The 24,092-nt window shown below is 36.4% G+C and overlaps 2 protein-coding genes across 2 annotated transcripts in view; both read left to right on the top strand.

The window, feature by feature from the left end:
* The window catches only part of Smad2 (SMAD family member 2), a gene marked incomplete in the record, with an annotated part of 85,385 nt that overhangs the window by 299 nt on the left and 60,994 nt on the right, over window positions 1–24,092 (top strand).
* The window catches only part of LOC106147776, a 40,575-nt gene that overhangs the window by 2,791 nt on the left and 13,692 nt on the right, over window positions 1–24,092 (top strand). The window contains exon 2 of the mRNA XM_013510528.1: window positions 219–305. Within this exon, the coding sequence (XP_013365982.1) occupies window positions 219–272 (54 nt within the window). The 3' untranslated portion in view covers window positions 273–305. The remainder of the gene's footprint in view (window positions 1–218; window positions 306–24,092) is intronic.

Raw genomic sequence — 24,092 nt, 5'->3', positions numbered from 1 at the left:
GGCGGGCGCGCGCCTGAGGGGAGGAGGGGCGGTGTCCCCACCCCCTCCTCTGCGGGCGGCGGCCGGACCCCTCCTCTCTCCTCTCTCTCAGCTCCCCGCGCGCCTAGGCTGCGGGTCGGGCTTGGGCCTTTGGGGGCGGGACGGGGGCACGGCGGCCGGGAGTGTTTTCAGTTCCGCCTCCAATCGCCCATTCCCCTCTTCCCCTCTTCCCCTCTCAGCCTCCTCCAATCCCATCGGAAGAGGAAGGAACAAAAGGTCCCGGGCCCCCCTGATCTGACGGGGCGGGACCTGACGCCTGGGTGCAGGTAAAGCCTAGGCGCCGAGGGCCTCGGGCAGGGGTGTGTTTGTGTGCGGCTGTGGCCGGCGTGTCACATGGCCACGGCGGGTGGGGGCTGGGGTGTGGCGAGGCTGGGGCTGTGGGCGCGCGGGCCGGGGCCGGGGTCGGCGTCGGAGGAAAGGAGCTGCGCGCTCCGAGTCCCCGCCCAGCCCTGGTGGCTGGCCTCCTGCGTCCCTTTCCTTTCGCGGCTTGCACATCGGTTAGTTTGTGGTTCTGATTTTTAAGCCAAAGGACCAGAGCTGTTGCAGGAGTTGCTGGGAAGCCGAGTTAGGAGCGTGTTATACTTTGCTTCCACTTTTTTTTGTGTGTGTGGGGGTCTTGTGATCTTTGTTAACAGTAGTAGTTTCGAGCTCTGAATTGCTGTGTACTCAGAAATACGTTCGCGACTGATAATTCTCTACCCAGATCATCTTCAGTACATTTAGAAAGTTGCTCGGTGTTTGCAGCCTATTGGTTTTTATCTATCACACGACTTTAGAAAGGACGCTGATTGATTTCACATTTTCAGACTAGCTTTCAAAATTTCTAGTTGAATTACTGTTTTCTGGTGGTGAATACTGTCCTTGACTTCTCGTACTTTTTGTCTTTCACTTGCCCTTAAGTGCTTATGCGTTTTCCTTGTTACCCTAAACAAAAGAAAAACAACACATACGTTGATTTTATTATTCCTTCCTCTTGACCTAAAAGCTAAAACCCATTTGCCAGTTAGACCTTTATATTTTAAAAACTCCAGGTAAAACGAATTTGGAAGTAGTATTTTAGAGCATTCTCTTGTTACAGTTTGGAGTGACCTAGCGTTGTGATTTTTTTAAACTTTTAAAACGATATATGTAAAACAATTGTTAGTAAAATAATCAGGCAAACTTACTTGGAGTATCTTTTCAAAAATGATTACCAGCAATATGAGTTAATTTCCAGAATTTTTATTTTCTCTTACGATTTTATATGAATTAAACCTGTACCACTGATAGGAAGGCTACTTTCCACAAGGCTAACAAATAAACTTGCTGTTATGCGGAAAATCTATCTGCTATTTTACTTTTGATCCTTTTTTAACTTTCCCTCCTGCAGAGGTGTTAAGTCATATAGTTAAATGAAACTTGAACAGTTTTGTGCCTGAGTTAATAAAACAGATGTAATGCAGAGATGAGAGAAATTTAAAATGATTTTCATAAATGTGCCATTGTTTGAGGATCTTTTCATTTGTCTTAAAAATAGTCATACAAGATATCCATCAGAAAGGTAAGGTAGCAGATGTTTTTATTAAATTCAGAAAGTAACACATTTTTAAAGTTACTTAGTTTTTGCTATAAATTTAGCTGTGGTATAGTAAATACAAGTAGTTCTCGTCTGTGGGCATTTCTAAGGTGAGGGCCCACTTAAAGCCTCTTGATGTTAACATCTTGAGCTTAAGGAAGCTTATTGGCCTGGTTTAATTAATTGTGATTGGAGATATAAATTGCTCATAGAACTTGGGTTTTATACTGTGCAGCTACACTTAAAATGATTTCTTCACATTGTAGGTATTCAACAATTTGTATTTTCAGTGTTGTAACATACCTCAACCTAAATCTCTATACAGTCTGTAAGGTTCATGAATTAATAGTCACATAAGAAACTCCGCAGGGTAAATTCCTGTTGTTGTGGCTTGTCAGGCAAGGTTATGTATTTTAACTCTTATGTAGGAATATTGGGGATGGTTTTATGTATTTCAGTTCTCCTTAGTAGCAACAAAGATTGTTTCTTTAAAAGAGTAAGTCTCCTCTCATTTTCATATTGTGAATATTAGAATAATGTTTCCATAATGTTACTTTACACTGGGGGAACTATGTAAGTGGAAGAAAACCCACTTAGTTTAGCTGCTTAAACTGCTAATTGAAGGCTTTTTGAATTTTTGTACTTGCAAATATTATATTGTCAGTTTTGACTTTTTGGGCAAAAACTTGGCCTTATTTTTTGGGATTGTGCTTTAGGTCTCCAGAGGCCTTGTTTTCTAGCAGCTTTTTGGTACAGGTGTTTGTAATGGATATAAAAGCTGTATTTAATGCAGTCAAGCAGGTGGAGGTTTACTCATATTCTTGGGACAGAAAGCATTTTAGAGAGTGGAGAGGGGTGTGTCTTTTTAGATTTTTTTGCCTTTTGAGGGGAGTAAAAGAACCATTTTTAGGCTCTTACTCCATAAGAGGAAAGGTGTTTTCCTCCAAGTAGTGCAAAGGTATATCGGAAAATGTGAAATGTAAAAAGTTCAGACCAGTTCAGGAGAAGTTATGTGTTCAGCAGATGATTGGTACTTATTGGACAGGTAGCATTTATTTATTTATTCCACAGAAAATTTTCACTTAGTGTTCAGACCTTGGACTAGGCAATAAAGATTTTAACGGTAAACAAGCACTCCTGAACCTTAAAGAGATTAGGAAAGTGGAAACTTCATGTCCTCTGCCCCAGGCCTTAGTATTTAGAGAAGAAAATTTATTGTTAGTGTACAGATTGATGGAGCATACAATAAATTCATTACGGATACCGTTTTTAAAAATATACTTGCATTTTCTTTTCCTATCAAATATTCAGGACAGTACTAGGAACGATGGTGAAGTGCTAACTCAGAATGCCAAAGGGAACAATGGGGGGGAGTGTGCTTAAACCATTTTTGCACAGTCTATACAGCTGAAGATACGGCCACTCTTGCAGAAATATGTTTGTTGCTGAACAGATGTACACTTGAAAGCTAATCTTAATTTGGCCTCAATTTGATTAACAATTTCCCATTAGTTACACAAAGTGCTTAAGGAGAGAAAGCAAACTGGAATCAACCACATCCAGGCCAAGGATTAAAAATAATATGCAAAAATTCATTAAAGTAAGAGTAAAGATTGGGCAGCGGTCTCATGTAGTAGGTTGACCTTGGATTTTGGAGTCAGAGTCCTGTGCTGATAATATGGTTTCTCACTTATGATATTGGGTGACATCCAGAGTTTTGGTTTTCTGACTGGAAATGAAGGTGGTAACCCCTTCCTCTTAATTTTGTTATAAAGATTAAATGAGTTTGGTTAAAGTACCCAGAACAGTGCTTGAGACATAACAATCCTCCCAAATAATCTCTTGCTCCTTTCTGGTTGTGGATTTTAATTATCTGGATTCTTTCTAATCCATATTATTTGCCTATAGCCCCTCACTATTTATTATCTTTGGCCTGTTATAAAATGCATTTGAGAAGACACTAAACAACAAAGGCCCAAGGCTGTCAAATTGTTCAAGTCTGTATCTAAAAGCAGTAATGGTGAACCTTTTAAAGAGGAGTGCCCAGCCTGCAACCCAAAACACACTTTTTGCAGAGTGTCAACACTGCAGTTAAACCTGAATACTGATGTTTTAGTTCAGGAAAAACTCATACATTGACATCTTTTGTCTTAAAAAAAATGCTTCCCATAGGTTTGCCACCACTGCCTTAAAGTATAGGAGAGCCTTTCAGATCCTTAGTCAGAACCTGTTGTCATTTACTTAAATGTTCCTAACAAGCAACGTTTTCTGGTTTTTAAGCCCACAGTAGATTAGAAACAAGTGGATTATGAGTAGTGTGAAAAGTTTAGCATGGGTGTGGTGGGGAGTAGATAGGATGGGGAATTGTTAGCCTACTGCTTACTATAAGAAAAAAGAGATAATCTACAAGACACAGAAATAAATATTCAAATCTTGCCTGGCATGTCTGGGGGCCATTCAGTGCAGGACCAGATCGGGGAAGGCCTACTAATGAGTATTCATCAATTAGCTTAAATCATGTTTGGGAACATTTTTTTAAGAGTTGCTGTAATCTACATAATATACTTTAGATTGTTATTCAGGATGACTGAAATGTTCTTAAAGAGATAGAGCATTGTGCTATAGCAAAAGATTGATTTCATGAAAGATCCCAGTACCTACTATGACTTAAGATGTTTCACATTTGTTTTGCTATTCTGAGACCCCTGATTCCAGACTGAAAAGCCTTTATGCTCATCATTAGTAAAGAAGGGTCACTTTACTGGTACAGCATCCTGTAAGTCATTCTTGTTAGTCTGCAGAAGTGTCCTGTGAAACTTTATATGTAGCCTTTGAGATAGAGTGTGCTAGAGATTTGTAGGACACAGCCAGTGTGGAAAGTTGGCTTGCCTTGCTGCTTCTGTCTGATACTTTGATGCTTCAATTATTTTGTTTTTTTGGATCCTTCTGACTTCAGGGTTACTTTCTAAATTGTCTACTCCATTAAATAATTGTTGGGCACTTTGTAATAGGTAGCTTTGGCTTTTTGAAACAATTTTAGTAGCACAGAAATGATCCATTTTTTTCACATAAAAACCCACACGTTTTGCTTATTGTATAAATTTGATGTATTTAGTTGGAAATTTCAATGCTGATTCTAGATTGACATCTTAAAGATAGCTCTCAGCTTTAATTCAATTTCACATAGGAAGATAAAGTTTGGTCAAGCCAAGTGGATTTAGACTCTGCCCCTAGTTTGGCCAGATAGCTTAGAAATACTAAGATAATTCTATATTTTATCTACTTTCCTTGCACTTCATAAAGTGTGAGTAGTTTTCCTATAGTTCAGTGGGTTTTGCTTAGTTATACCTGAGCCACACTATCAGGATAGGTGATTGGTAATTTAGATATGTTTGTACTCTTAAAAAAACAAATGTTAGCCAACTGTGGTGGCACATGCCTGTAATCCCACCAGAGGAGGCCAAGGTAGGAGGAGATCCTACCTTGGTTCAAGGCTAATCTGAACTACATAGTGAAAACCTGTCTCGCAAACAACCCCCCAAAAGAAATCTTAGTGATTCATTATTCAACTTATTCCTAAATTTTAAAAATCTGTAATTTTTCAAAATCTGGGAACACATTGGCCTTACAGCTGTAACAGAGTGGAAAGTGAGTATAGACTTTTTTCTATTTGTGTTTGAAAACCTGCATTTCTTTGAATAATCTACAGTGCTCAACCTCCATTTTTTTTTTGTGGAGGGGAAGGGGTACTTTCAGATTGAATGTATTTGATTACTAAGCAAGAATAATCTTGAGTCCCTGGAAGTCCATCTGTTCATTATCTTGAGTCTCTTAAGTCAGAACTCCTGATCTCAGGAAGTTAACATAGTCTGTGATCTTTTTTACTCGTTTAAAAGTGAACTGCCATAAAGAAAGATAAACTTAATCATCTGTTGAAAAATGGATGTACCTTAAGAATGTAATGTTAAGTGAAATGAAACAGATCTGCAGCTTAAATGTCAGTTTCTCTTGTATGAGAAACCCAAATTATAAATAAACAGCAAAATAAAAGGTAATAGGAAGTAGGGAGATAGATCTTAGATGGGAAGGGGATCAGGATGCAGGGAATGGGGAGGGAAAGGGGATGAAACAAAGAATTAAGATGTGTTATATACAACTCCATACAAGGAATATAAACATTATTTACTACAAACATGTACTATATATTTTTAAAATGAGCCCCATTTTCATATGCTGCTTCCGCTATTTCCAGAATTTCTGTGAAGAGATAATAATATTGTAAATATTAGGAAAATATTCCATCTTAATCATGTCTTTTATTTCAAGATGTGGGGTGATGAATCTAAATGTGCATGGTTCACTGCATCAGTCCCTTATAAATGGTGCAGTGGAAGCTTGGTCCAAGCCTTCTCCCTTGACTTGAATAAACTTCTAAGAACTTTTTGCTGATCAGGGAAATGCTTTGCTTTATGTGGCAGTAAATGAGTATCTTCTGTGTTTAGACGAGCTTATTAAATACTTTGTACATGGTTAGGTTGCAGTGCGTGATAGCTGGTCAGTTAAACTTTGTTCTAAAAAATGTTATCAGAAGAGCCCAGTTTTGGCATGAGGCTTGTGTATTGGCCATTTCTGCTGTAAAACAGCGTTTTTCACACTTTGGATACATACACTTGTGCGTAAAAGTAGCAACAAGAAAACCTTAGAAAGAATGAATGTTATGCAGAATTTGCAAAATGTAAAAATATAAAAAGTAAAGCTTTCTTTCTTTCTTTTTTTTTCTTTTTGGTGGGACAGGGCTGGACAGCTGGTCAAGCCCTGCCTGATCAGTTTTCCTTTCATTCTAGCTCCCAGGAAAGCCTTTGAAGTATACTGCTAGGAGCAGCAAGTAGGTCTTACAGGAGTCTCTACTGTATCTAACAGAGTTGCCAGCCATGTGTTGTTGTTTAGTATTTGAAATGCAGCTATTGTGACCAAGTAATGGATTGTTAAATTTTATTTAGTTTCACTTAATTTTAATCTGAATTTAGATAGCCATATGTGGCTAATGGCTGCTGTATTGGACAGCACATATAAAGAACATTTCCATCTCTTTTTTTTTTTTTTTAAAGTGTGAGACAGGGTCTTGAGATGTAGTTCTAGGTTGATCTTGACCCTGGCCTCGAACTTGCAGCAAACCTTCTGCCTCAGCCTTCCAAGTGTTGGGATTACCAGCATGTACAACCATGGGACATTTCTGTGATTTAGTGAAAGTTCTGATGGACAGTGTGACTCCAGACTTGGTTAATTGAACTTTTACAGCATGAGGAACCTCCCCACATCATTTTGATGTGGGTGCTAGGTGCTACTTCAAGAGAGAGGCAAGAAAATTCAAAAGGCCATTCGGGTATTTAATACTCCTGCTGATTTGAGTCTGGGCCTGTATAGTCTTGTGATAGGTCTTACAATCTGGGAATGATAGACGAGTAAGTTAAGTTGTATGTTATGAGTTGATTATAGAGCTAGGGATTCCACACAGCTCGTTAAAGGTGAAAGGAGTATAACTTGAAAATAGAACAGGTAGTCTTTTTGCACATTACCTGTCATCCTCCACAGGGCCAATTTAGGTTTCTATTTGGCAGTGTCTTACTAGGTTACAGCTTTTGAAACAACAAAGTGAGAATTGAGAAATCTGTTTTTTAAAAATTTTGGTTTTATATGTTTTAATACTTCTATGCTTCCCATTGTTTTGGTTACTAGTAATTTTTTTTTTTTTTTTTTTTTTGGGCTAACACAGTTATGAACTTCAGGTTATCAGTGGTGCTGCTTTTTTCTCTACTTTGACTGATTATATGCTGGCCTCATATTTGGGCAGTCCTCCTGCTTCAGCTTACTGAGTGCTAGGATTTCGGGCGGGTACCACCACACCCAGCTTTCATCTAAGTTTCTTAAAGTCATACAAACAAATGTTGAAACACACACAGGTTAGGCCTATTCCTCCTGCAGCAACCACATAGAAATGTTATGATACATGACAGGATTTTGCTTGTGTATGTAGTTGTCAGATAGAAATAGAGTTGTGCACACATGCCCGTCCAGGTACTAGGAAAAAATTAAATTCATGATAATAAAAAACTGGCTTTGGGAGTTTACTGGAGATAGGATCCAGTAGCTGGGGATGAGGTGGTAGTACTTTTCAAGGAAAGGAAACAACTCTGGGGATTGTACTTAAAAAAATAGAAATTTTTCTGGTATCATCGAAGCATCTGCTTCTGGTAAAAAAGAAGCCTCAAACATCTCTGCAATGGAACCAGTAGTTTTTGGCTGGGTTTAAATATCACAAAGTGAGCCATAGTAAAAAAATACAGGTCTACAGCAGGGTGTGGAATGGTGAATTTTTGTGTAGTGGGTCATTTGTTGTTGTAAGTTGAAAGTGTAAGGATATGCAGTGAAAAGTCTCTGCCAGCCTGAACTTGCTGCCCATTTGCAAATAGTGTTACTAGGTTTTTATGTATTGTTCATATGTAAGCAGCTTTTTGTGTGTATTACCTTTTTGGTATAAGTGGTCATATATTTTACTTAAAAGTATGTTTTGTCTTTACATATTTCGCCAGAACTCCATTGGTGAACATTTAGGTTATTTCCAAGCTTGTGGTATTAAAAACAGTGTTGCAGCAAGTAATTATATATCATTTTCCAACTGTGTAGGTAGAGTAGGTTGAAGAACATCTATAGTTCATTTTAGAGAAGATACTTATTTTTTGAATAGGTAATACTGCATGCTTGTAGTACAAGATTCAAAAGGAACAAAATAGAAAATAATGAATACTGCATTCTCTCAAGTCTCTACCTGTGCTTCTGCTTTCCAGAAGTGTAACCACTGTTACCAACTTCTTGTGTGTTCTAGATCTGCTCTGTCCAGTATGATAGTCACTAGCCACATGTGGCTCTTAAGCACTTGAAATATAAGTAATCTGAACTGATAACGGCTGGCAAGTGTAAAATACACACTAGATTTCTGATAGTAGAAAAATAGAATGTAAGGACCTCATCAATATTTTAATACAGATTGCATAGTGAAATGATATATTTGGTTCCATTTATGAAATTGTTATCTTTTTATTACTAACTAAATGTATTCCCGCAAAAATTTGTATGTTAAAATCCTGTCAATATTATGGTGTATTAGGAAATGTGGCTTTTGGGAGGTTATTAAAGCCTGAGTGTGGAGGCCTCATAAATGAGGTTAGAGCCCTTTAAAAGAGACCCCATGGGGCTCTCTTGCCCTCCCTCCTGCCTGTGAAGATAGGATAGAATAGCTACAGTCTCTACCTGGATGAGAGCCTCACCCGAACCCGCTTATTGTCCTTGTCTTGGACATGTAGCCTTCAGAATTGTGAGAAATTTCTGTTTAGAAAATACCTAGTCTATGGTAATTTGTTGGAGCAGTCTGAACTAAGTAAGGCATATCTGTTTTTACTTTTTTAATGTAATTAATAGAAAACTTACAATTACATATGTGGTTAGTATTCATTCTGATGGGTACATTCTTGGCCTAAAGAAATTCCATGCATATATAAATAAGAATCTAATTTTCCTCTTACCCAGGCAAAACATGTTTTCATTTGCATTGTGATTTGCGGGATCAGACATGTCTTCCTAAGATGTTGGTAAACAGAGAGGTACCAGGTTGTACCTAGTACTCCTCACCCATTTATCATTTTTTTCCCAGGTGTTTATCATTATCATTACTGTGGGTCTAATTATTTAAAGTGATGCTTCCATTGCTTTTTACAATATTTGCTCACTTTGGAGAGAAGCCTAGCATTAATCATGGTTCTGCATTTTTGATCCTGCTCCAGTGTGTGCTGGCTGCCTCTCCCTTTAGTACAGAACAGTCATGCTGGGATTCCCTTTCACTATCATGCTATAGATTTCCTTCATTTTTCTTCTTTGTTAGATCTTTCTTGTTTTAATCTTTCCTTTTGATGAAACATATCTTTCAGGACCTCCCTTTAGGGAGGATGTGGGGCTAAATATTTGGAGATGTCACATGTTTGAAAATGCCTTTATTTGATGCTAGCTGGGTAATAAAATTTAGGTTGGAAGTAATTTCTTTTTCAAAATTATGGAGGCATTGGTATATTGCATTTATAGTACTACTGCATACAGTGTTACTCTTGTGAAAACCAAAGCCATTCTGTATCATTTCTATATAATCTGTTTTATTTCCTCCCTGGACACCTTAAGCTCCTCTTTTTTCCTCAGCATTCTAAGCTTTCATTGTGACCAGCCTTAATACAGGTGGGAGTTCATCCATTGTGTTGGGTCTTGATGTGCTTTATCATGTGAAAAGTCCTGTCTTTCCTTTAGGGGAGTTCACTTGATTTCTTTTTTTGACTCTCCTACTTGCCATTATCTCTGTCTTTTTGGAACTTCTTTTTGGATATTGGACCTGCAGAACTAGACCTCTGGTTTTCTTCATCTTTCTCAGTTTTCCATCTTACTTTTCTACTTTCTGGAGGATTTCTTCTACATTGTCTTCCACCTCCTTTATTGCTTTTTTTTCTTCTTCCCTATTTTTGTTAGGACTTACAAGCTTTCTTGTCCTTTTACTCTACCACTTCCTCTTACAGCATGCTGCTTTTGCTTCTTTGTTGTTACATTGTCTCTTATTGCTCTGGCTGTTTTGATGATTAAAAAAAAATATTTTCTCCTCAGTGTAGTCTTTTCTTGAAGCTGCATTTTTCTGTTTTAGTGTGCCATTTTTTCCTTAGTAAAGAAATACTTGACTGAGATAGGGCTCCAAAAAGCTAGAACATGGGGAGGCTTATCTTCTTTAGTTTTGCTAGGATCTGAGTGAGCTATTTGTTTATCAATATTAGTATGGATATGTCTTTTGAATTAGTCAGTTACTAGCTAGCCAGTGGAAGGTCTGGCTGCTAGTATTTAGGAGCCAGACCCCATTGGAAGAACAAGTTGAGGATTCTGTATTAGGTTACAGTGTGCTTGTATTTATTTACTGTTCCCATTCTTAATGATACTGAGATCATCTCCCAGTCCAAGGATACTCTTTTACCCTTTGCAGGGATTAAACATTAAGGCGGAGGGGCAGTTTCTCAGAGAAGAGCAAGAGAGCAAGCAAGCAACACCCTCCCCCACTAATTCCTTCTGGGATAACTTGCCCCTAGCCTTGCCTCCTCCTACCTGACTATTCCTGCTTAAGTAACCCGTGTTGTCAGTGGAAACCTTTTGAAGAGTCTTTTAACCAGGTTTCAGCTTTCCCTATGGCTAGCCTAGAGTTTTCTGATTTATTCAGTTATTCTTCATCCATTCCTAGCTACCAGTATTTTGCTTCTGCTTTTTCCTTAGGATCTTAGGGTATTCTTTTCTTTTTCAATTCTTTTATTATGAACTTTTGTTTTGTTTGAGATGAAATCTTACTGTGTTCCCAAGCTGGTCTTGAATTTAAGGGCTCAAATGATTTTACTGCCTTAGCCTGCTGAGTGGCTGGGACTATAGGCATGTGCTATCATGCCTATTCCTTTATAATCTATTATCTTTATTTTACTGTTGTGTTTTAAAATTTACTTTACTTGTTTTTATTTGGGCTTCAACCTGGGGCCCTTGCCCTGAGCTACATCCTCAGCTCTTTATTTTTTGATTTTAAGACAAAATCTTGCTTTGTTGCCCAGAGTGGGCTTGAATGTAGAATCCTCCTGCCTCAGCCTCCGCTTTCCAGATCTGGGATTACAAGGTTTGCGCCACCATTCTTGGCTCTGTTATGTTTTTTATAGGTCACTATCATCATCTGCAGCTCATGGATGAGTTCAAATTTACCATTAAAACAATTTTAAGAGTAATTCTCAGAAGAATTTAAATAAAATGTATAACTCTTAAGTGAATGAGAATAAAGGGGTCGAAGTCAAAATTTGGTTGTGAGACAGGAAAGATAGAAAAGAAGCAAAGAAAGTGCATGGAATTAGAAGACACAAAATAAGATGGTAGAAAATAAGTTTAAATATCTCCATAAGCTCAGTGTCTTTTTTTTTTAATTTTTTTGAGACAGTGGCTCACTATATAGTTTAGGCTGGCCTTGAATTCATTATGCAGTCTGGTCTGGCTTCAAACCTACAACAGTCCTCCTCTCTCAGCCTCCTGAGTGCTTACATTACAGCAGTGCACCACCATGCTCTGCTCAGTATACATTTTTTTTAGATTAAACTTGTTGGAGAATGAAAAATTTTAAAAAGTTGATTAAATGCTTTTTATTGATATAGATAGGGTGTCCCTTATCTGAAACGCTTAGGACCAGTAGTGTATTGAGTTTTTTATGGGGTTTGAAATATATGCATATACATAATATAAGTTGAAATAGGATGAAAATCTAAATAAAAATTTATGTTTCATATACATCCTGTACACATATCTGAAGGTAATTTTATACAATATTTTCCATACACTTGCATTTTTACTGTGACCTGACATATGAGGTCAGGTGTGGAATTTCACATTTGTGGTATCATGTTGGTGCTCAAAAAGTTTCAGATTTTGGAGCATTGTGAATTTTCATTTTAGGGAGGCTCAATCCATACATATACTCTGTAAAGTATAAGCTCAGTGCAAAAACCCTGGGTTCAGTCTCCAGCGTTGCACTAAAAACAAAACAAAACAAAACAAAGATAGGGGTGATGACATAATTTAAAAGTAATGGGAAAAGATAACCGGGCATAATCTGTAAAACGGATGGAATTGTAGAGATCAGTATGGACCTCTGTAATAGCAGGAAATGTTAACACAGCTCAGTAGTTTTAAGAAAAGGTAGATTAAAGAAATTACAATCGGACTGGGAATTGTAGTTTATGAACTCTAGGTTCAATCCTTACTCCCCACCAGGAACAGATTATAAGGTAGACTGCATTGGAGGAATATTATTAGCAAGTACCCAGTAATCACTGGAGATAGATTCTTTTTAAGTACTCATGAAATTTTGCAAAAATTGATTATGTGTTAGACATCAAAGTAAGTGCTGACAAATTATATACCTTACAAATCATATCCTTGGACTGAAGTGCAGTTAAGTTAGTAACCTAATAGGACAGTAGCAACAATCACCTCCAAATCCACAGCTGTATAATAAAAATACGTATTTCTAAGTTTATGGGACAAGGAGCAACTCAATAAAAATTAGAAAATATTTAGACCAGAATGATGAAAGTACTACATATCAAAACTGGAATAGGCCTGGGGATTTTGCTCAGTAGTAAAGTGCTTGCCTAGAATATACAAGGTCCTGAGTTTGATCTCCAGTCTAGGATACAAATACAGTGTCTCTGCTTATATAAGAAACTTAGATCCTTAAATATTTGTTGGTTAATAGCTGAAAAGTAATGAGCTGAAAAAAGAAGTAATGAGCTGTTTATTGAGTTAGAAAAACCAGTTTAGAATGCATTGGTAGAGCAGTTAATTAAAAAAAGCAAGTGATAGGTCAGTTAAACCAAAAGTGCTAAATTGCAGACTTCACTTTGCCAAGATTGATAGAGAAAAAGAAGGTACAAATGTATTAGAATAGAAAAAAATGTATAGCTGCAGATATATTGAGATTTTTAAAACAATAGTGTGAACAACTTTTAGTTTCGGAGGCAGGTAAAGAGAACAATTTCTAGCAAAATAAATGACCAAAATTGGTTTAATGATTAGAAACTTGACTACATGTGATTTAAGAACTTAAATTCATACTTTGAAATCTGTGTATATCAAAATACAATTTAAAATCCTGAAACAAAACACCAAAAGAAAATCCCAGATCGGCAAGTACTAGCAAATGTGAGGAATCAGTCATTCTAATCTTATAAAAAATGTTAAGAAAATAACAGAAAAAAATCATTTTGCGAGGGTACCATAATTTTGGTACTTCACACAGAAAATATGAGAAGTGGAATGTAGAAGTCCTATCTCATTAAAGAATATGTGAGTAAAACTTCTAGATAAAATGTTACTAGCATTGACTCAAACTAGAAGTACCATGACTAATTAGCAGTTGTCTCAGGAATGTAAGGGTGATTAAATATTAGAAAACCTGTAAATGAAATTCATCACATTAAAGGAGCAAAATGATAATCTAGATGAGAGAAGAAGTATATGGTAGAATTCATTATTTCTTCCTAACAAAAATTCTTTGAAAACTACGAGTAGACAGTAATTTATTAAAGGGTATCAATTAAAAAAGATTGCCTACAATATAATTCCACAATTCCACTTACAGAGAGTTGTTAGAACAGGTAAAATTAATACTTGGTGTTACAAATCATGTTAGTAGTTGCATGGAATGACATAATTTAAAAGTAATGGGAAAAGATAACCGGGCATAATCTGTAAAATGGATGGAATTGTAAAGATCAGTATGGAGCTGTAGAGTTGACTGAAAATGGACACAAAGAAACCTTCTGGAATAATGGAAATACTCTGTTTTGATCAAATAAGGATTATATGGATGTAAAATTTGTCAAGGTTGATCAAAGTGCATACTTAACATCTACAATTTATTGCAAGTTACACCTCAATAAAATTAATTTAAAAATGTATGAAAGCCAATGCATTTGTGTGTCAGTAACAAACTAAAATAAGTGACATTTCAAATGGCAACACAAACTATAAAATACATAGGAGAAAACAAATGTGTGGGACTTCAATGGAGAAAAATTTTTGTACACATATAATTCAGATTATAAGGAGAGATGCATCAAGTTGTAAAGTCAGTAAATTTAGCCGGGGTGGTGCACACCTGTATTCCCAGCACTTGGGAGGCTGAGGATTGTGAGTTTTGAGGCTAGTCAGGGCTACATAGTGAGACCCTGTCTCAAGAAAACAAAACAAAAATAGAAAAGGTAGATGTGGTGACCCATACCTATGTCCTAGCCCTCTGGGATCCTGAGATAGGAGTATCTCAGATGAAAGCCTAGCCTGGGCAATTTAGTGATTTAGTGAGTCCTTGTCTTAAAATAATTTTCAGATCAGCCTGGGGGTGTAGCTCAGGATAAAGGCTCTGGATTCAATCCCTAGTATCACAAAAGAAACAAGTAAAAGACACCAATAACACAGGAATCCATGTGAGGAGATGAAAGACCTCGGTAATGAAAATTACAGAATAGTTAAGAAATTGAAGAAGACATTACAAAATGAGGTCACCTTTGTTCATGGATAGGCAGAAGTAATTTTATTTTAATGGGATATTACCAAAATAATGTACAGATTCAGTGTGATCCCTATTAAAATGCCAACATTCTTCAGAGAACTAGCAAAAACAGTACTAAAACCCATATGGACACACAAAAGATCTAGAATAGCCAAAGCAGCCTTGAGCAAAAACCAGTGCTGGAGGCATCGTGATACCTGATTTCAACATATTCTGCAAAGCCAAAGTAACAAAAAATGTGATATTGGCACAAAAACAGACCAGTGTAATAAAACAACACAGAGAAAGAAACCTACATATCTCCAGCCATTTGGTTTAACAAAAGGGCTAAAAACAGCCTATTTAACAAATGATGTTGGAAAAGCTGGGTATCCACATAAAGAAGATTGAAACTAGATCTCTTTATCTCCCACCCTGTACTAAAAACCAAAATAGATCTAAAACCAGAAACTTTGAAAGTGCTAGGAGAAAACAGGAGAAACAGTTGAAGCCATAGGCATAGGCAAAGACATCCTGAATAGGACTTTAGTAAGACAGTAAACTATTAAGAATCAACATATGGGATTTTATCAATTTAAGAAGCTTCTGCAGAGCAAAGGAAACAATGAAATGGAAGAAAATCTTTGGTACCTATTTCTGCTGACAATATATACAATATCTAAAAATTAAAAGAACAACACCAAAAAGTCAAGTAGTCCAGTCAATAAATGAGCAAATGAATTGAACAGAGACTTCTGAAAAGAGTGAGTACAAAAGGCCAATTAGGTATGTAAAAAGTGTCCAGCATCTTTAGCTGTTGGATCAATGTAAATCAAAACTATTGAAATTTCATCTCACCCAGTCAGAATGGTTATCAAGAATACAAAAAACAATGCTGGTAAGAATAAGGGGCAAGAAGGAAACTCCTGCCCTGATGTGAATGTAAGTATAGGCACTGTGGAAATCAGTATGAAGGTTCCTCAAAAACTAAAAGTTGAACTACCGTATGACCCAGCGATACCGCTCCTTGGTATATAATGGAAGAAATTAAAGTCATCATACTATAGATACCTGCATACCCATGTTTATTGTGACACAGTTCACAGTAATCAAGACATTGAACTAGTCTAGTCCATCAGCAGATGAGTGGATAAAGCAAGTGGGCAGTAGAATATTATTCAGCTATCAAGGACAAAATTGCATCCTTTGCAGGAAAATGAGTGGAACTGGAGAGAATCATGTTAAGCGAAATAAGCCAAGCTCAACAAGTATTACATGTTTGCTCTAATATATAGAATCTAAAAAGGGTGACATGAAAGTGGAAGGGAGATTAGATAAAAGGAATAAAGGGTGAGGGAAGTATAAAGAAGGATAATTGGAAAATGGAAAAGTTAATATATTATTGAGATCATATTAATCATTACATTATTGATGGTACAGTTTATTGAGGTAAGGTATCCACTGTTTCATTAAGTGAAATGGCAGGTTATAATAAGTATAATGTCATTGCCAATTTTTTAACTTAAAAATGGATGTACATATAGAAGGATCATGAAATCATCTAGACTCCTGTTTGCTTAAGTATTTAAATTTGTCCCTGAAAATGAGATGCTGAGCACTTTTGTTTTTGTCCAAAAATGTTTTCTGACTTGTGCTTTATAAAATGTAAGTGGAAGAAGAATTGCCATACATGAGGTGACAAATATTAGCTTGATTGTAGTAATAATTTTCAGTGCATAAATACTTCAAAAATACTTTACATGATTTTGTGCATTATACTCAAAAATTGAGGGATGCTTGTGTTTATTGGAATACACAGTATCATAATGATGTCAATTTTCTACTTTAAATTGTCATTCCAGTTAAAATCCCAGCAAGTAAAAGGGAATTCACTTGGTCATGTACTGGCACATTGTATACACATGTAGTGTATGTTTACCTCAGATGAGGACTAATGAAAGAAAATGAGAACCCAGAAACACAAGTAGCAGGATAAATTGGTAAGAAAAAGTTTTAGTACATTGTGCTTGTATACCTGGTTATCTGTTGGGGTGTTGGGGAATACTTCACATATGTAAAAATAATTTCTAAGTAAATTAGATAACTAAAGGTGCAAAGCAAAATGGGGACTGGTTTAGCAGATTAAAACACATGGAAGGATTTTGAAGAAACAAATGTTTAAAAGTTCATGTAGAATTAAAATGATAAATTTGAACACACTAAAGTGAAATAAATATAAGGTCCATCAGAAGTCATGCAACGGCAAGCAGAAATACTGAAACAACACCCAGGATTTGGAGGCAGATTTATTTACGTCGACTGGGACTGATTGGGATCATTCCCAGAATATCAGGCCCCTATCTCTGGTGCTGTGGGGCTTATATTGGATAAGCAAGCAGGAAGTACTGAGGCAGAATGGCTTGTCAGTTGGGGATTGGTTTATACAGTTTATGCATCATAGTGACCAGTCGTTTCTAAGAGACAGAAGCAACTGGAACTGGAACAGGAGCTATTACCTGGGCAATTAAGAAACTGAAGTATACTGGCTGGGGTGGGGGTGGGGCATTTTCTGCTACAGTCACTTGCTGACTGAAGTTACATTCAACATGTGTGACAAAAGATTAATATACAGAATATATAAATGCTGTGGATTAAGAAAAAGGGTGGTGAATGTGAACAAGCAGTTTATAGGAATATCCTGAAAAGTGAGTAACTGAAAATACACTCAGATCCTTAGTGATCTAGGAATTAATTGCAAATATCAGCAGTTCCTCTGTGTTAAGCCCATCCTATTAGCCAAAAATAGGGAGACCAGATAATAGCAAGTGTTGGTGAAACAGGAGCCTGGGGTTCCCTGCGGAAAATGACCGTTGACCGTACAGCCATATTGGCAGTACTTAGTAAGGTTGTGTGTGTGTGTGTTCTACTCTGGAGCATTTCTCCTCCTCAGTGTATGTCTTAAAGCTGTGGCTTTCTTAATACTATTTTTAATAGACTTTTAGTAAGAAAAGTCTATATTATATATAGACTTATATTTAGTAAGAAATATATTTAACATGCAGCAAAAACTGAACTAAAGTCTTTTTGTTGTTTTTAACAGATATGTCTCAGAATCCATCACGTTGATGAAGTGCTTACTCGTGGGTCATGACTCAGTCTAAACAAATAGCAGAGTATAACATACTTGGAAATGTCTCAGTGAAGAATGTGTTTATACATTAGGTTGTTGTGTAAAATGTATTTTTCATTGAGGAGTTCTTTTGGTTAAGTTTGAAAGTTTTAACTAGAACAGCTTTCACATAGTCTAAAAAAAATGCCAGACTATTGTAAGAGTGGAAAATCTAAATATGTAGTCATCAGGAGAAGAATGGGCAGTGAGCTGTCTTAGGGCCATACAAAGGAGTGTTATGTCAGCTACATAACAGATTTAAGATTATATATGAGCATGTGTAGTTACACTGAATGAAAAAGCAAATTGACACAAGCAGTATTAAGTATTCATACAAATTTATAAAGTATAAAAAACTATTTCTTGGATATAGTATGATGGAAAACTTAAGTGACCATGGTGAAAATTATGATAGTGGTTATCCCTGAGAAGTAAATGAAAGGGAAATGAGGTCACATAGGAATTTATACACAGGTATAAATACTTTAGCTGTATTATGTTTTCTTACATCTGATCAAATACTAGCAGTATTTTTAGCTGGATGGAAGGACAAGGACAATTAATACAGTATACCTTTTTTGTTTGTATGATTGGCACACTTAATATTTATTTAGAATCTAGGCCCTTGTGCATGCGGAACATGTGTTATACCAGTCACTCCCCCCACTTTGCTGCCACTGCCTTTTTTTTTTTAGTCATTCTTTTCACAGTAAAAGCCAAGATACCTGGAGGAATAAATTTAAGAAGATGTTTAAGACCATAAGGGAGAAAATTATGCAACTTTTTGGTGGATGTTGAGTCCAAAATAAATACATTTTCATAATAGGAACATTTGGTGTCACAAATAGGTTCTGTAGAAATTAATGTAAGTTTATTGCATTTCCAGTCAGAATCCTGTGAGGTTTTTTGGAGCCTATTGTGCTAAACTTAACCAACCATAAGAAATTTGAAAAATTAGGGTAAGGGGCTCACCCAAATATCAAAACTAACTAAAAAGCACTAGTAATTAAGGTTCTGTGATACTGGTGTTAAGTTTGAACAAACATATTATTGAACAGAATAGCCCACAAACAGACCTTTGTTTAATACGGATTCCATATGTGACAGGAGTGGCATTATGAGTTACTATAGTATAAATTTTAATAAACAGTGCTGATAAGTAGGCTGTCGTTATGGTAGATAATTAGATTACTGTCTTACTCCTTAAAAGCAAATTTCAATCATATTAGAAACCAAAATATTAGGGGCTGGGGATTTAGCTCAGTGGCAAAAGCGCCTGCCTGGCAAGCGCAAGGTCGTGAGTTCGGTTCCCGGTACCGGAGAAAAAACCAGAAAAAAAAAAAAAAAAAAAGAAACCAAAATATTAAAAAAAATGAAATGTTTATAAGGATATTCAGAGAGGTTTCTCTGTATAATAAAAAGTCAAGATAACTTTTCTGTGCCTCAGGTTCTTCATTTGTGAATAATACCTAACCCATTTTGTTCCTTTGTTGTTGTACTGGAGATTGAACCTACGGCCTCACACTAGGTAAATGCTGTACCACTGATCTTTACTCAATGCTTAGCCCCTTTTTAATTTTTGAGACAATGTCTTGCTAAGTTGCCCAGGCTGCCCTTACTTGTATTCACAATCTTCTGTCTCAGCCTTTTGTGTAGCTGGGATTACAGTTGTGTGCTTTTGCATTCCAGTCCAGTTTATCCTTAGAATGAGGCACTGAGTAAATGTTTCCAACTCTATTGGTGGTGGTGGTGGTGAGACTTGAATGAGATATCTTTAAAAAAAAATCAAAGGGTATCCTAAAAGATTTTAAGTAAAAAATATAACTTTGTGTATTCCAAAGATAACATCAGAAAATAAAAAAAAAATTCTAAGGATTTGGGGATTGTTTTATAATCCATATTAACTGATAGGGTTTATATCAGAATAAAAACAGGCTATACACAATGGAAGACTGCAGAGAATATAAAGCTAGTTTAATAAAGCATGCAGAGAATGCTATTTGTAAAAGTGTTACAGAGTTATTAATAACTTGAAGGCCTTATTTCCTTGAAATTCAGGATAATCAGACCTTTTACCTAATTGAAACTTTCCAGTGAGTTATCTTATAATCCCAGTTTTACTAAGGTATTATTTGACAGGCTTTCTTATTCAGCAGTAAAGATAAAATCTTCCTGTTCTTTTGAAACCTGCTTTATATAAGTATCACTTATTGCTGGGATTAGAAACAATAAGCATCTGAACTTAGTTTTTAGTTCTTGCAGATGTTGAGGGCAAAAAATTTTAGTGAACTTGATGCACTAGTGAAGGAAACCTGTAAATAACTCTTATTTTGATTATAAATCTAGTTTTTTAAAAAACATTTTGTTTTTTAACTTGTAACATTTCTATCTCTTTGTCAACCTATGTTCAATCTATTTACATTTGGAATGTTGGCTAAATATACTGTAGTTAATTCAAATGCTGAACCAGTGGAATTTAATCAGCAAAATGCTGACAAATACTGTGACCTAATTTAAAAGTTGTTTAGAGATAATTTGATGTCAGCTAACCACAGTTATTTAAATAGGGAAAGTTAAGCCTGCTAACTAAATATTGACTTAACTTCAGATTGATCACAGTGATAGTGTAAGACAGGGGACACTGAAATCACATGACAGTACCACATCATGTCTAGAATAGGTTAAGCTTAATATGCTTTCATTTCCATGAATAAAAAAATTTAGACTATTCAGAGAATAATTGACTTTTCCAAGAATATATCTCAATTCTTGAGAAACATTTCTCTAATGGAAATATAGCAGAGAAACTCCTCAGATTCTTCCTAATACTGAGAATCCTTTTTATTTTTTGTTATACAGAAGTTTAATTTTTACTTTTTAGATTAAGTTCTTGTGGATGGAATACTTGAGCCAAAAGTATATGCACTTTAGGCACATTCTTTTTATAGTTTCCTTTTTCTGTCAGTTTTTCACAAAGGAACAGGCAGTCACTATCTCAACAAGAGGATTTCTTCTAAGGATAAACATTCTTCAGAAACCAAGCCTAGGGACTGGCCACTCTGCTTATCTTCAAGATACCATTGCCTGCTTCCCTTGGGCATGCTCTTATTTCTGCACTTAACTAGCTTCTCTCCTGAGTCTGCTGTATTTCATGCTGCCATCCTAGCTATGGGATGGACACAGCTATTTACATAAAAGCATGTGTAAAACTTACCTCTGTATCCTTGGCTTTCAGAATTGCTGCATTCTAGATAGTGATGAATATACCTTTACCAGCTGCTCTGTTAGTGTGTAGTCCTTGCCCCTGAAGTGTCCATATCCAGCTAGTCATTAGAACATATGAGTTGTCTCTGAAATAACTGAGTTAGTACTCCTATCATGAGTACTAACTTTTCTCTTCAGCTTTTAATCTGGGCTGGCCTTATTTGCCCCTCATCTCCTACCACAGAGCTTCCTGTACTCCATATTCTAGTGATAACCTAAATATTTTTATAGTTCCTAAAACATTTCCTGTCTTTAGAAAACATGCTGAACTTTCTGCCTGGTGTACTCTCTCTCTTTTCACACATAGGCTCTAGTGTCATTTTTGTGATACTTGTTTCTTCTAAAGGTTATATTATGTTCTCTGTGCTAGGATGATTGTCACAGGGTGCTATACAGTTGGCTCCCCCTAGAGCACACTCAGTGGCACAGAGTAGGAATTTAGCAGAAGTCAAAGATGGTCAGATGAACCTTTTGCTGCTCAGTAGTCTCCGGCTTCTCACTGGTAGAGTATCAGGTGTTTGTGATGGAATTTTGTGAGTTTACCTTACTTTGTCAAGTTGAAGCTTTATATAGTGCAGTGCCATTTGTGTGTTTCTTTAGAGTGTACCAAGGATTCTGTCAATTTCTCATTGTTACTTAAATTGCTGTACAGTTCCTTAACTGAGCAAACCTGATTTTTCCACTGTTCCTCTGTATTACTAAAGAAAGTCACATAATCCTATCTTTTGGCTTCCTTCGCATTTTTAGTGTCTTAACTATAGCAGAGCTTTCAATGCCATCAGTGCAGCATTGTTATGTGGATTCTGTATGGCTCTACAAAGGGGCCCTTCGCCAAATTGATGAACCTTAACATACTGTTGTCTCCTTTGGGAGACTTTTGGAAGGTTTCTTGAATTGAACCTTTTCCCTTTTGAGGTGAGTAAATATGATTATTAATTAGATTTTGACAATTATTTTCAAGTGATGCCAAATTCTCAGTATCTATAGTTGGTAGACCATTTCTGAGAATGGCCTTTTGAGAATCCACAGTCCTTTTCTGAGATTATACTTAACATTTCTTTTCAAGCTAACATGCAGCTCTGTTACACCAACTATACTGTGTCTCGGATTAGTTGCAGTTGGTGGTCATTTGGATGCTCAAGTTTTGTCTTCATAATAAATGAAATTTCCTACACCTCTTCCTTCTCAGTCCTAGCCTCAGTTTGTCTCCATGCATTTGAAAAGCCTACCTGCAAGTTGTAGGCAGATACCTCTAAGACACATCTTTTGGAGAATTACAGTCTCCTTCCCCTTGAAATTTTCAGGTTACACTGGCATAGTGAAGGTTTTGAGAAGGTCTTAAGAAATCTATCTAACTTTATTTAGGAACTTCTTAATGTATTTCCTCAGATATCTTTTTCAATTGTAATTTATATCTGATGAAATGCACAAACTTTAAATGTACACTTCTGTGAACTTAAATAATTGTATACTCACATGTACTCTCAGTATTACGTATTTATCACCGCAAAAAGGTACTTTGTGTCTGTGTCCAAGCATTTCCATTCCTTTTCCTATTGCTTCTCAGTCAACTTGATTTCTATCACTAGGTTAACTTTACCTGTTGTGGGAAGTCATAAGTAGAATCAGCATATCAAGTTGAGCATGAAGTTTTTAAGATTCATCCATGTTGTGTATAAGTAGTTCATTTTGTTTCTGAGCAGTATTCCTTTGTATGAATATCCTCTTACAATGTTTTCTTGTTGACATTTTAGCTGCTTATGGTTTGGGACTATTATGAATATGGCTATTGTGGACATACTTATACCTATGCTTTTATGGATATGCTTTCATTTTTCTTGGCTGTATATCTAGAATTAAATTGTTATGATATATGTAGACAAATGTTTAACTTTTTAGGAACTTGCCATTTTTCCAAAGCTATTATACCTTTCACATTTACATCAGTAGTGTGTGAATATTCTGGTTGTTCCATGAGATAGGGTGAGTAATAGTCCCAAAGGATGTCCAGATCCTAATCCGCAGAACCTGAGAGTGTTATTTTAATGGCCAAAGGGAGTAAATAAATGTAAGGATCTTGAGCTGGAAGATTATACTGGATGGGCCCTAGATGTAATCACAAGTGTCCTTATTAGAAAGGGGTGGAGGGAGAATTAGATGTGGTGGCACATGTCTAATTTCAGCACTCTGGAGCTGAGGCAGGAGGATTTCAGGGTGTTTAAGGCCAGAGTAGGCTACATAGTGAGTTCAAGACCAGGCTGAACCTACATATTAAGACTGACCCGGGGCTGGGGATTTAGCTCAGCGGCAAAGCGCCTGCCTGGCAAGCGCAAGGTCGTGAGTTCGGTTCCCGGTACCAGAGAAAAACCAAAAAAAAAAAGACTGACTCAAAGGGGCAGGTGGGGAAGTTTGGGACTATTATGAATATAGCTGTTGTGGACATGTATGTATGCTTTTATGGATATGCTTTCATATCTTTTTTTGTTCTTTAGTGAACCTTAGCATTATCTTTATTAATTTCTTCACAAAACAGAACAAATAACATTGCTGTAATTATGGTAGGGACTACATTGCACCCATACTTCAAACTGGAAAGAGTGCATACTTATTAAACCCAATTGACATTGGATCCTGGATGTTCTGAGGTTTTCCTCATTCTCTTTGTGTTTCAATTTGGATAATTTAATTTGGTCTGTTTTCAAGTTCGTTGCTCATTTCTGTCAGACTTACTTAATGAAATCTTTAATATTTGATACTGTGCTTTTTCTTTTTCTGTATTTTTTTTTTTTTTTTTTTTCTTTTGGCAGTACAGTACTGGGCATGGAATCAAGGGCCTTCAACCTCAGGCTAGCCCATTTTATTTTTATTTTTGGAGACAGTCTTGCGAAATTGTCCAGGCTGGCCTGGAACTTGGG

Source organism: Chinchilla lanigera, unplaced genomic scaffold (assembly GCF_000276665.1).
Source record: "Chinchilla lanigera isolate Chin_1 unplaced genomic scaffold, ChiLan1.0 scaffold00001, whole genome shotgun sequence".
NCBI lineage: Eukaryota > Metazoa > Chordata > Mammalia > Rodentia > Chinchillidae > Chinchilla > Chinchilla lanigera.
The sequence above is the reverse complement of the archived record's forward strand: the minus strand, read 5'-3'. Positions and strand labels throughout refer to the sequence as shown.